Genomic DNA, 14,544 nt, shown 5'->3' with positions numbered 1-14,544 from the left:
CTATAGTATCTTTAACTAATGGAATGGAGATCCCCTTCTTATAAGACAGAGGTAATTATATTTCCTAATGCCAGTAGCTTTATAGATTCAGTCTTTCGGGGGCCTATAATCTATACCAGTCATTCCATAATGATCTCAAATAATTCACATATACATCTGTGTGAACCCAGACATCATAAGTCAAAAAATACAGAAGTCACATGTCTGTGTCCCTCATCTCCCCTGTCCAGGATCTTAACATAAGAACACTGATTATACCATAAGGTCTTATTGTGGCTTCATTCAACATAGTTTTACTTTTTTGGATCTCATATTATTAAAACTGAAAACAAAATATTCAAGTTAGCAAAATGTCTAACGTCTCTTTAGGCAGTAGAGAATAAAGGCTCCTGCTATACTCCAAAGATACACGGACTTTGTTTTTTTAACTAAACTTTCTAGAGTGACCAACTGCAGCATGTGAAGGGAAAGGAAAAAAAAAAAGGATACTGAGACGTGGATGGATGCATCAAGAAGTAGCAATGTTTGTTACCTGCAGAGGTGTTACAAGAAATTTCATCTGCTGCAACGAAGACGAACTGATTTCTGGAAGAGAAGATAAAATTCACAATACTGCTCGCTCAGGGGGACATGTGCTGTCTGCCAATTGGTTCGATGTATTCAGATGAGGGGAGGGGAGGGTGTGCATTTGGATAGATGTTGCAAGGAATGTGTGGCTAAATCTCAGACTCAGAGAGTTTAGGAAGATCATGAAATAGGCATGCGGGGACCTCGTCATGGTGATGTCAGAATATGGACCATGTACAAGCTGTTGCACCAGAATATTAATGCTACGTGTTACCAAAATGTCATGCCAGGAGACGTTCCCAAGGCCAGGGCATTCAAACGGAGTTTATACAGACTTCTATGCTGAGCAGAGTTTACATTTAAAAAATATAGACAATTAGAAAAAAAAGGAGTATATTGCAATGAGCTAGGGAAATCATAAAATTCCAGACTTTATTATTATGAATATAATATCCAAAAACTATTTTAGAAAAAGGCAAGAAAAAGAAATGCTGTCATTTCAGGAGAGAATGTTATAGGGTGTCATGTAATGGATAATCATTTCCTCACCAAACTAGGCTTGCTACGTGAAGAAGGGAAGAGAGCTCATCAGTTCAAATAAGCCCTGTCTTGCCAAATTATTTTTAATGGTGCACTAAAAGAAAATAAAAATGGAAAATGCCATTTTACTTTGATTTAGTAAATCTAGAAAGCTGGTAAAACTCTCTTAAGATGTTTTCAACTGTGGCGTTTCCACAGTGTAATGCATTCTAATTCAGACGTGCTGTTTATTTCTCCAGAAATAAGAACATCTGTGTCAGGCAGATTATACAAATGCCCCGATGAGATTGGCTAGGCTCTTAAACGCCTCGGCGGCAGCAGTATAGAGCCTTCTAGTTCTCATTTGTGAGATTTTACTGTGCATACGGATCATCAAGAACCAAGATAAATCCGTTTTGGTGGCGTCTTAGTTTGATTGGTCTTGTTCAAATGTTTCAATGCTTCAAAAAGTATCTCGTGCTTGAGCATTTCTTAAAACATCTTAAGAAAGTTTTACTGTTGGAAGAGGTACTCCCTGGGATAAAAATAGAGCTACCATATTGAAATTCACTAGAAGTTAACATTCAGTTGACAATTCTAATCATTTCTGCACCAACAACATCTAGACAAAAGGATACATGCTCTGAGAACAGTATTTGATGTTTTTCTTTCCCATAACAAAGGTCACAGCTATGTTCATTTATCACCTCTCTTAAAACAATTTAAGTTAACGTGGTTGGAGTTTCGCTATCTTTTTTTGCTTTGACACTAACTTTTCGAGCCCCATCAATATCTGGCATCAAAATTCCAAAGTTTGATGTCCCTGAAAATGAAGATGTTTGGAGTGAATATTGTTTTTGACTTGCTCACATGGGACTTATGGGGCAGAAGGACACGGGTGTCTCAAATGACAGGTGTGATATTGGTGGGTGGAATAAACAAGCCTTTGGAAGGACCTCTGTTTATAGCAGGCTCCCCCCCAAAAAAAAACACTGTAACAAAAAAATGGTCCACCCCCAGGGCAAGCTCTTGGGAACAGCCATTCATTGACCTAGAGGGGGCCCCATTGCTAGGTGGTTCTATATAGTTCATACTCCCCAACCCTCGAAGACACTGCCCTCTTGCATCCTATCCTGCATTTTCTCTAAGGAACTGTCCAGGCTGCTAGACATGAGAAAAGCCAGGGGAGGCAACCAATACAAATACATGCAAAATGGTGACTGAATGAATAGGGGAAACTTTTAAAATGCAACTTAAAAGTATGCCTGTCAATTGTTCCAGAATTTTAGAAAATATGATGGTTGTCTCCAACACTCTTCTTTCTAATAATATGTACTTAAACACACACACACACACACACAAAAAAAACAAAAAACAAAAAACAAAACAAAAAAAACATGCCACCATTTCTCCATTTCCTTCTTTCTTTTCTTCCTTTTTTTATTTTTAGGTAACTCATGTTTTTAAAATCTTTTTCATTGTCTCTATGATTCATGAGCAAATTTCTGAACAAAGGATAATGAGTACCCCCTTTGATAACTCACTGTCTTCTAAACAGTGGCCTCAGATGGCTTCTGTCAAAGCAAGTCTACATGGAGCAGAGAGTTAGCACCAATCGTGATCTTTTAAAGAATCCCTGATGAACTCTGAAGCAATGCCAAAAACTTACAAAAATATTTGTAATAAATGGTAGCCATATTTTTGTAGCCACACAATCCCACATTACATCCCAGGTTACTCTAACAAAGGTATATGGATGAAGGTACACTTGTCTGAGATGGAGGTTACCCTAACATCTCAGACAAGTGCCTTTCTACAGTATTCATTAATTCCATGGAGTAAACCACCCCTCCCTCTAAAGTACCTTTCCATCAGGTGATCATAAGTACAATAAATAGGAAATCCCTGCTGAATCATAGCCTGGTGAGGGGCAGTGCACACAAAGGAATTCAGGTAGAATTAGAGGGGGAGGTACCCGTGTCCACCATTTTATGTTATGTTTATCTGTGGCTGTTGCTCTCCAATTGAACTTTAAGACAAATGATCTACCTTAGCCATAAAGGGATCATCTAGTATGCTCTCTGTGAAATCATTTATCCCAAATGACCAGAGAGATGTGACTGATAACTTCATGATTGTATCTGAGAAGTGGTTATCCTCAAAGATGTGCAGCAACCTTGGGTGACCAGAGCAATGCAGGCGAGCTCTAGACAGTGGGGTCTCTCATCTTCAGCCTTAGGAAGCAGGCTGGCCCCAGGGACTGTCCCCTTATGCTAATCCTAGCCTGCTCTTCACTCTCACCACCGACCTATGGATTTAAACTTCAAAAGCAGTTGCACCGGATTTTCAGCCATTTGGTTTGTTCTGTGGTTGCAGGTGGTCAAGGAAGTCTGGCCCAGTAGTTCAACCTGGGCCACTCATGGTAAACAACTGGTGTCCTTTTAAAATTTCTAGTGACAAAGTTACATCCAGGACCAACTAAATGGGGATCTCAGTGAATGGGTCTCAGGGCATTAGTAGTTTCTAAAGATCTCCAGGTGATTCTAGCACGCAATTCAGAATGAGAACCACTTGTCTGGTTGAATGGTTCTCACCTTGGCTACCCCTTAGATTCATAGGGAGAGGTAAAGAGTGCTAATGTTCAGGCCTGCTCATGTTGGGGTCCTGCTTCTGGGGGTCCTGGCTTCATTAGTCTGGGGTAGGGTCTGAAAAGAAGTAGGAAAATGCTTGGCAGATGATTCTAACACCAGCCACAGCTACGATGCACTGGGTATGGGACACATGCATAGTAGAAAAGCAGTTGAATCGCTCAATCTCTTGTAGTTTTTGTTTCTTCTTGCAGCTTCACCACTACACTATCTATCTTCTAGGCAAGCATGTCAAGCTCACGGCTGGCCGGCTGCATGTTTGACATGCTTGTTAGGGCCACCTATCTATGTGGCTGCCAACAATGCAACTACAGAAATAGTATCCATTGCCCAGGAATGCTTACTTCTAGTTTCTGGAGGTCTTCTAACAGAATGGACATCAACCCTCATTTCTGAAAAAGAAGCTGGTCTATAGTGGCCATAATGTCATGCTTCATCCCCTGTTCCACTTATCCCACCATCTCCCATAGAGTTACTCAAAATCATCTATGCTGGGCCTTCCCATTTGTCTTCTGAGTCTGCATCTAATTCTCTATCCATTTCTTTCAACTTTCTATTTTCAACCCCTTCCTCTACTTCATCATTTCTCAACCTACCCTGAAGAAAAATATGAGCTAGAATCTTTGTTAAATCCTTGGTTTTGACTCTGACCACCTGAACCAGAATTCCCAAGAGAGAAGTGTGATTATCAGTGCATTTAACAAGAACCCAGGCCTGGCTATCAACCAGCTTCTGGGGACACCACTCACACTCTCCTAAGTGATGGGGGATCCTGGGAGAGAATCAGGGTTCCGGGTCACTCTGACCATGGGGAAATTCAGGAAAGCTTGCTGAGAAATCTGCTGCAAGTTCATTCTCACTTTCATTTCAAAGCCCACTTTTTTCCAGGAAGACTCCTTGACATGGTGAGGCTTTGTGGAAGAAGGGAGGATTACTAATTTAAAAAAATAAAATGGTAAATTACTGGGCACAAGGGAGAAGGCTACAGCTGTCTCAGGTCTTTGAAATGTCAAAACCAAAGAGCCACTAATGTCAATGGTGCACTTATCCCTGACAGGCCATTGCCAAGTGCTGTACCTATGCATTAATTCCTTTACTAGTAGTTTTTCTTACAAGTCCTTTTACTATCCCCATCTCTATAGATGAGGAAATGGAAGCATAGAAGGATTATACAGCATGAGCAGGCTGTTAAGTGGTGCTGATGAAATCTGAACATAGATGGGTTGGATCCAGACCCTGCCTCTTCTTCACTCTAAGACTCTGCTTAGAGGCACTTATATAGGGGTAGTGAGTCAACAATGGGATGTGTCATCTCTGTGGAGTAACTTCCTAGTAAAGTTCAGAATCTTCAGTTCTTCTGAGACCAAATAATAGGATATTTGGATTTCCCTTTGAGGATGATAAAGAATAATTACATTCTGCTTTAGCAACAACTTGAGATGGTAGAATGCTATAGGCCATGGTCTTTCTCTCCCTTTATTCTATCATAGGACTTCATTATGTTTTCCGATAGTTCTCATAGACCAACCACCTCAAGTCTGAATCTGACTCAGCTGATGGTACCTTTAACTTAATCCTGTGACCTGCCATATCATCTTCATGTCTCTCTTTTCTTCTTTAGTTAAATCTCTTCTGCTTCAGATTGTTTTTCTCCAAAAAAATCACCCATGGGTGAATTCTAAGCATCAAAATAGTAGCCAGCCAGTATTATTGGAGGGGATGTAAGAAGCCAGATATCAAGACACAAAGGCAGAGGTGGGGGAGAGGCCGGACCAGAAATTTCTCCCATCATATAACACTGGCTTTAAGTTTCCATGCTAAAGATTCTGGCAATTTCTCCTTCTTTGGCCTCTTAGTTTTGTTATGTCGCAATTGGTATACAAAAGTTGGCGTTGATATCACTCTTAGCAAGTTTCTTCTTGTATCCAAAGCTATGTATATTTATTTAACACACACACACACACACACACACACACACACACACACACACACCCCTCCAAGGCTATCTACTGGACAATCCCCACAGTCTGAGAAGTTGGTCTTCTGGCCTGTCGGATAGCTGCCAAGATGGCACTGGGACAGAGTCAAATTCATTCCATTTGTAGGTTCAGGGGCATCTACTGGTTATAAGACAGAGGTTTTCACCCAGGCTGCTCATTACAATCAGCTAAATTTAAAAAATAAAAAAATAAAATAATCAGGACCAGGCCTATTTCCCAACTGCTTAAGTCCAAATCTTTCAGAGTGGTTCCAGCACAGGTATTCTCGAAAAGCCACTCAAGTGATGCCAGTGTGTCAGCCAGCACTGAGAACACACCTCTCACTGTATGAATATGTCTTTGAACATATATGCCCTGTTTCTGCAGAAAACATAGTTGCATAGTTGTATCTTCTTTTTTTTCCTAATTAAAGTGCACTAGTGTTGATTTCCACAGTTTATAATTATTAATATTTTATGACTGATAATTATATTATAATCATTATATATAGTTTAATATATCACTTATAATTACTAATTTTTATAACTATGCTTCCCTTCAGACACCTAAAGTTAAGATGAAAATGCACAATAACCATGTATTCTTGTTGCTCATCTTAAACAGTTGCTGGAAGGGTCCTATGGGATCCAGCCATGAGTGTTTTCAGAATAATTAAATATAATGCAGAAAGCAGGTGCTCCTATTAAAATTCCTATTGCTGACTCTACTAAATAGTTTACTCAACTCATTCACTCAGTCCTCAGCTGGTTACTGAGGGCCTGCTGCATGCCAGGCACCCAGAACTCTAAGGGTCCCTGTGAGCATGGACTCACAGCCTTTAAATCACTATGGGATATCTATGTCAGGCTTGGCTGTCCAGAAGCTCATAATCTAATTCATATTTCAGTTTTACCACCTAGAAAGGGTGCTTATTTGCTTGTGATCAGTATTTTAACTCCCTTCTCCCTATTTAATTCTAAAACTCTAGAATTGTTCAGATCTCATTCAGATTCATATTTTTCCCTGTCCCATTGTTTTTTTTTAAATAAATATATTTTTATTGATTTCAGAGAGGAAGGGAGAGAGAGAAAGAGAGAGAGAGAGAGAGAGAGAGAGAGAGAGAGAGAGAGAGAGAGAGAAACATCAGTGATGAGAGAAAATCATTGACTGGCTGCCTCTTGCACGCCCCACACTGGGGATCGAGCCCATAACCCCGGGCATGCGCCTTGATCAGGAATCGATCCTTGACCTTGTGGTTCATAGGTCAATGCTCAACTACTGAGCCATGCCAGCTGGGCTCCCCGTTGTTACTTTTATGGATCTTTTAGTATTGTATCATGTATACTTCAAGAGGTTGTGGAAAATCATAGAATGAGATGGGGTGTAAACAAACAAAGAAACTATAAAGAAACAGATTAATTATAGAATCCTCTGTAGGGGTCTATCCTGATCTAGCCTGATCCTTTGCATTTTAAATGTATTAACAGACATTTGAAAACATTTCTCTTAGCCAGAGTTCCCCTTGTTAATACTGCATACAAACAATGTTTAAATGGAAAAGGAGGTGAGTGCTACAAATCTGTCCCCAACTTGAACATTCCACTAAAAACCTCTGGGTTTTGGAAATTGGAGTCCAAGCGCATCTGGATTACCTGGAGGCCTTGAGCACAGTCCACTTTTGTAATTGTAGTTTCTCCAACATTTAACAATCCTTCTAGTTCCTATTACACATTTTTCTCAGCAAGCGTGAAAAGGAACTAGCAGTGAACCTGGAAGCCTGGCCTGTCACATGCAAGCTGTGTTCCCCTAGAAACTCATTTCACCTTCCTGAGTCTCAGTTTCCTCATCTGGAAAGTGGGAAGAAAACAACCACATGCAGCTGTTAGAGTTTTCCCCCTAAATCAATGGGGACATAGATGTGAGAGCACATTATTTGGGGAAAATATTGCCATTCATAATTTTGACCGCATGGACTCACAAAGGATGCAAACAGTCTCCTCTCCTTCTTCACAAGAGGCCAGGCCTTTGTGTTTTTCAGTCCACAGTTTTGAGGTCAGAGGGGGATAGTAAAGATCCTTGTTGTGTTGGTTTGATAGGATTTCAAATCCACTTGTTTGTGACAAAAATGACGTTATTTTTAGGAGTAAAGTTGTTTTGATCTGAGTGAAGTAAGCTGTGTCAGAATGTCATCGTCTCATCTGTCATCTCTGAGAAGCACTCAGTCGCTCAGCTGCTGAGGAGCGTCGCTGGGGGCTGAGCAAATGAAACACCTGGAGAAGCAACTGTGGCAAGAGGACATTTAGACCTAAATGCTGCGCTTTGTGAGCCCTGTCCAGGAGCGTTAGTTCTGGGCGAGGCTACACTCTGCTGACGCAAATAGCTCTCCAGAGACCTTTGGTGGTCGCCACTAAAGGCGACCGACTCTTTTATGGGCAGTAGTGAAAATCACGGAGAGGGCCCTTGAAAGAGATCAGCTTGCCAGTCAAGACTGGTGCCAGTCAAGACTGGTGCCCTGTTCCCTAGCAACATGCTCTACCAACAGGGGACTTTTACATTTGCTCTGGCATGTGGACATTGGCTTTCCTTTGGCCAAGCCATCTCTCGCAGGTACCAACTCATATAATGATACATCTCAATTGAATCTGGACTTCATTCCTTCCATCTCCTCCTGCCCAGAACAAAGTGTGATGAATCTATCATTGGTTTGGGGTATGTTATTTCTTTATTAGCTTGTTAAGAGACATTATCTTGTATGCTCCAGGCTCATGAAATTATTATAATTCTCACAGTGAGCCTGCATTAAATAAACCATTGGTCAAGGCGATTTCAGCATCTGAGCATAACTTGGCACAAAATAAAACAAGCCTTTTGAGGTTGCAGTGCACTTTAAAAGTGGGCTAAGGCATCCAGGAAGATGGAATCCCACTTCTGTTTTGGGTGGACAGAGCAAAAGAGAGCACAGAACACGCTCCCGATGAAAATGAGCATCTTCCAGGGGCTGGGTGTGGGTCGGGCAGGTTCCCTGAACAGGCTGTGTGCTTCTCCGGGGAAGCAGCCCTCACTGGGAGCCAAGTGTCCCTTTCTTATGGAGGCTGGGGAGGAGCACAGGGTGTCCAGGCTGAGGCTCTGGAGGGTGGACAGGCCACAGTGAGAAGGTCTGGGCCCACCTAAAAGTTATGTGTAAATGAAGTGAGCATGATGATGGAAAGTTCTAGAACCGGAGGGGGTTCTGACAGCCTATTACCATGACAGGCGTTGGATTTCTTACCAATCACAATGGGAAAAAGGCAACATGGGCAGATTTCAAACTATTGACTTGTTGAAAAGTAACTATTTGTGGGGCTGATTTTACAGAAATCTAAACCTGTGATGGTTTCAGGCTGGGTTTACTGGTTTACACTGGGAGAACTGGCTGATTCTCCTGTGAAGCTGATGGTCCTTGGTTGCCTGAGTTCCTCCATGGACCAAAAAGGCAATTAAAAATCAGGAGAAGGATGAGCAACACAGACTGTTTGATCTCATGCTTCCTAGTTGCTTCTTCCTTCAGAACTTTTTTCCCCAACCTATTTCTTGCCCCCATCAAGTTTTATTGAGCTGTGACTGACAAATAAAAATTGCATATAATTAGATATTACAATGTGCTTTTTAAAAGGTGTATAGGGTGATGATATAATATATGTATACACTATAAAATGGTTAGCACAAATCAACACATGCATGGCCTCACATAGTTATCTGTGTATGTGTGTGTGCCTGTGTGTGTGTGTGTGTGTGTGTGTGTGAGAGAGAGAGAGAGAGAGAGAGAGAGAGAGAGAGAGAATACTTAAGTTCCACTCTCTTAGCAACTTTCAAGTATAGCCATTTTCATACTTTTAAGGTGGAAATCACAACCTGGAAAAAATACGTCTATAGTCAAAACCCTATTCTAATTCAGAAGTCTGCTTCTATAGGAAATTACCCATATTTTGACTCAAGACTAAACAATGCCCTCATAGTTTACTGGTAATAATAATAATACCAATAACATTATCCTGAGTGCCACTTAGTGTCAGGCACTATTAAAGCAGCTTTTTGCTCATGACTACAATTCATTCTCCTAGCAACCCAATGAGGCAGATATCACTCATTAGCCTCATTAAAGGTGAGGAAGTGGACGATCAAATAGGCCAATTAGCTTGCCTGTATCTCACATAATAAGTAACTATGCTAAGTTAAGAACCTGGTCCAAATCTGGTCAGATTCGGTAGATGAATAGCGAAGATTTGCTACTGCACACAGCAATCAAAGAGGAAGTACAATGAGTATAATTGTTATATTATTGTAAACCTGCTTCAAATCCTGATCGGGCCAATTATAAGTTGCAGTCTGTTGAGGGTTCCCAGAATGTTAGTGTTAGGGTTGGTCCTAGAGATTGTCCAGATTAAAAAATGACTTGTACTTTTAAATTAATTTAATTCTCTTGCTCTCCCCTGTATATATTCAATGCTTTCAAACAATAATATACACTCTAGTCATGATACAGCCAATGTGCACTTGTTATTGATAGTCCCATGCATTTTTCACCACATCTCTCCGATTATGAAGTAATGCTCATTTTCATCTCTTTGTGGTTCTAGATCTAGATCGTATTGTGCTCCCCACTTAGAAGATGAGAAAACTGAGGCTCAAAATAAGAAGAGAAACCAGATAGGACTTTCTCAGGATACAGTTTGCATTAGTGTGGGTCTATGAATTCATGAGACAACATGACCACAAAATCACATTCATTCCCCCTGGGTCTTTGAGGTAAAGAAAACGATGAATAGTGGCCCTAGGGTAGTTGAAGAAGGAAATCACAACACAATGGATTGCAAGGGAAACCCAACCATTGCTAATTCTTGTTTTCTCACTGAAGAAGGGAGAGTACAGAGGAGATGGTTACAGCCCAATCATTTACAAAGACAGCTTCTTTTACATCCTGCATGTTTGTGGAGGGGGGGCCCCAGGGTCGACATTATTTACTGCATATTGAGGTAGAATTGAAGCTCTCCCTCTAGGGTGCTCCTTCTCACATTTCATACAAATCACCCTGGGGTCTGAAAAGTGCAGATTTTGATGCTGCGGGGCATGGGTGGGACTTGAGAACCTGCATGTCTCCCAGATTCCTGGTGAGGCCAATGCCACTCCTCTCGGAACCACACATCGCAGAACTAGGCGCTCAGGATTCTCAACGTGGACCACTCCCATGTTGACATTTCAGAACAGAGTGAGGTAACCAGTTCTTTCCACGTCTGCTTTTGTTTTAAGTTTGAGATAGTGAAATTGAAGACAACAACTAAAATAATAATAGAGAAGCTAACGCTAACATTCTGAGAAAGCTGTGAAGCTCATGTACATGTTCAGGACACCTTTCAAAGTGCCCCCACCCCAACCACCTGTGCTCATCTTCAATTTAATGGAATTAGTTCACAAACCCTCTCATGATCTAGAAATGATGAAGAAAGCAAGTCCCTCGCCTTGTAATGCGATTTGAAATTTCAAGGGACAGCACTGGACCATGCAAGGAGACAGAGATTCAGAGGATGCTAGAAACACCCCACAATCTTTGTTTTCTTTTAAAATGAATTTCAGGGCTACTGAAGCAATGGGGAACCACTGATGCTAGTTATCAGATATGTGCTCTATTTATATAATCTGAGGCAAAAATATTTCCATCTAAATGATTATGATAATTAAGGGAAAGGGTGTTTGGCTTTGATTATGTCTCAACACCCCACAACCTAGTGAGCTATTAAAACAAAACATTTACATATCACAATGCAGCAAGAATGAGTCAGGAAACAATTATAAAAATTGATGAGCTAGTTACTCCTTACAGAAATTTCCTCAAACCCTCACCTTCCAAACTACCACCCCACTAAATCCTGATAGCGATCCTTACTCTAAATGTTTTGTGTATTAATTAAATAAATAAATTATTATGACGTTTTTTGGTGTTTTTTTTTGAGGAGAATCCAATTCCAGAGGAACCAATCACTGTGATCCATGCCAGGAGAAAAAGCTTGATAAGTCATTTATTTCTGTCCAGTGACTGTACACGTACAGGCATTACACACAAACGTGGAAATAACATAGAGGCCACATGTCAACAGAAATTGGTCCTTCTGGAAAAGAATTAAAAGTTGTCTTTGTAGGTACAAAGTCAGAACTTGCTTTGGTAACTTTAAAAGAAATACTAGACATTTTTAATGAAAAATTCCCTCTTACCCCCAAACATGGAGTCTACAGTACATCGTCTAGTGCCCTCTTCCCCCTACCACCCCTCCAAAAAAGCAAAGAAATGGAGTGGTTTTCATTTTTGTGAACTTCATGGATGCTTCATGAGCTAAGTAAGATTCTATTATGTGTGTATTCCCTTCAATTTGACTGGAATATTGTCTTCTATGAGAAAAAAAATATTTATTTGCAATGGAAATGGCTCATCCAGAGACCCATGAGCTTATATTATCACAGGTTGTTCACCTGCCTCTAAAACCTTCACAGCTGAAGGGCCCTGATGCCTTTCCTTAAAAGATGGTTTTTATTTGCTTTTTTTTGTGGCCTATCAAGTCAATGATCTGCAACCTGAAAGTGTGTAATTAGGCCATGACATGACCAAAGGAGTTGTTACATCTTGTCCCGTCACTGGCAAAGTGTCTGCCCACATGGCTGTGACAGCTATGGGCTACTGCGTTTGGAATTTTCTTTAATATCTCCCCAACTCCTTGTTGGTCCAGTCTGTTGACTGTTATAGGTCTGGTTCCTTTTTTTAACTGCCTCAATTACATATTCATCCAATAGTGCATAACAGTTGTTCAGAAGCCATTATAGATGGTGGACCAAAGGCAATTAGTTCTTGAAATAAAAACTTGAGCACTCTTTCTTCTAACATGTGTGTGTGTGTGTGTGTGTGTGTTTCTGTAAATTTGAAATGAGAGAAACTCCGGGAATATATCTGTCAGTAACAGGCATATCACTTTTCAGCACGGAGAGCTTTGTGTCTATAAACACAGGTTTCAAAAATCACATTGATGCTACGATCAAGAACTATACACTCCCTCCTCCATGGTTTTAGGGCAATCTTAATTGTTATCAAATAAAATCATTGCCAATTTACAAATCAGGTTGGCAGAAAACATAATTAGTGTGGTTAGTTATGGTAATTTTTTTGGTGAGTGCCCAATGGGAACTATTTGACCCGTAGGGGAAATAGATACAGTATTGGTTGCTTTGAGAGCATGGAAGTCCACTGACTTTGTAGTCATTAAGTCACATCTTAGTTATGACTATTTGAAGTTGAAAATGTGCCTTTGCCCTGACCTTGTAACAAAAGCAGAAGGAAGCAGAAACAGCCCAGGACCTGCCCTAACAGACATTGGATTAGAAGCCCAGTCAATGGATTTCCAAGACTAGGGATCACCTTGTTTGGACCCACTTCTTCCAGCTGCACAGTGGGGATTCTGCTCAGGATCAGCACATATGTTCTGGTTGTCCTGGGACACTCCTAGCTGAAGCCTGTGGTGCACGGGTCCTGGTCAGTATGTCCCTTCTCTGTCACACAACCTATTCTGAATGATCATTTCTATTGGCATCTGCTTACCTCATTATTCTATTGTCTACTGCTTACTTCATTAGCTTGTTGATGCAATGTTTTAAATAGTACCTGACACACAAGAGACATTACCAAAAAATTAACTTCAAAACAGAAATCTACATGATAAAAAAAGAAAAAAAAATGTAGCAGGAAAGATCATACAAAAATTCTCACTTTAAAATAACCTGACATATCAAAATATAAACTTTGAAGAGCTGATAATAAATTGAAAGTCTTATTCAGCCCCTAACACACACCTCCCCCTACAAAGTTTTTCTATAAAGAAACAAAAACAAAGCTAAACAAACAAACAAACAAACACCATAAATTATTCATGAAACTTAATGGATTAGGTTAGCATATAACCTTATCTATTATATTTTAAAAGGCTTGTCCATACCATACTCAGCTGAATAGGTTTGGTCACTATTCTATCTGAACTCTTTGAGTGACTCTAAACTGTTTAAAAAACCAGAGTTTTAGAGATTCAGGTGGATTTGAAATAACTTGGATATTTTTTGGTTTCCTCAAAGCTCATTCTCGCTCTCAATGGTTAAAGCTCTGAATTGACTATCTTATGGGAATATACAAAAATAAAAACAAGAACATCTTATGTATTGCCCTCTATGTGCTGGATATTTCATAGATACTGTCTCCAAACTTGTAAACCACTCAGTAAGGTGGAGTCAGTACAACCACATAACAGATGAGGTGGTCCCCACTGCAAATAAATGACTTCTTAAGGTTGCACCACTAAGATGCAATAGAGTCTGGTAATTAAGGGCATAGATTTAAACTTTTAAGCTGAGCTGGACAACTTGTCCAACTTTTCCAAGCTTGCTTCCCCATCTGTAAGATGGAGGTGACAACATCAGTCTTACAGGGTTGGTGTGTGAGCTCAATGACACTGTGTTTGTAGAGCACTTAGAACAGCGTCTTTTACTTAGTAAGGACTCCATAAATAGCCATTGGTATTATTGCTATTATCATAATATTGTTATCATTATTATAGAGAGATGATTTAAATCTAAGTATGGTTCATCTCCTATATCAAACTTCAGCTCCTGGTGTGGTATGTCAAGAAGTCGTAATCAATAGTGCAAATAATGAAGTCCTCTATTTCCACTTAATGAACATTAACAGCAGCATTGTCATATATATTGAAAGTTTTATTAAAGAAATCTATTTTCATCTTGTAATAGGAAATTCACAAGCAATA

General features: G+C 40.2%; 1 protein-coding gene across 29 annotated transcripts in view; it reads right to left on the bottom strand.

Moving 5' to 3' along the window:
* Positions 1-14,544, bottom strand: part of RBFOX1 (RNA binding fox-1 homolog 1) — a 1,463,300-nt gene that overhangs the window by 18,112 nt on the left and 1,430,644 nt on the right. For 16 of the 29 annotated variants that reach the window (XM_059693106.1, XM_059693100.1, XM_059693095.1 and 13 more), the window contains one exon: positions 533-585. The exons of the other annotated variants lie outside the window; for them this stretch is intronic. In XM_059693106.1, coding sequence (XP_059549089.1) covers positions 533-585 — 53 coding nt within the window. The remainder of the gene's footprint in view (positions 1-532; positions 586-14,544) is intronic. 29 annotated transcript variants of the gene reach the window in all.

Source organism: Myotis daubentonii, chromosome 4 (genome assembly GCF_963259705.1).
Source record: "Myotis daubentonii chromosome 4, mMyoDau2.1, whole genome shotgun sequence".
Classification (NCBI taxonomy): domain Eukaryota; kingdom Metazoa; phylum Chordata; class Mammalia; order Chiroptera; family Vespertilionidae; genus Myotis; species Myotis daubentonii.
This window is presented reverse-complemented; position numbering and strand designations above follow the sequence as displayed.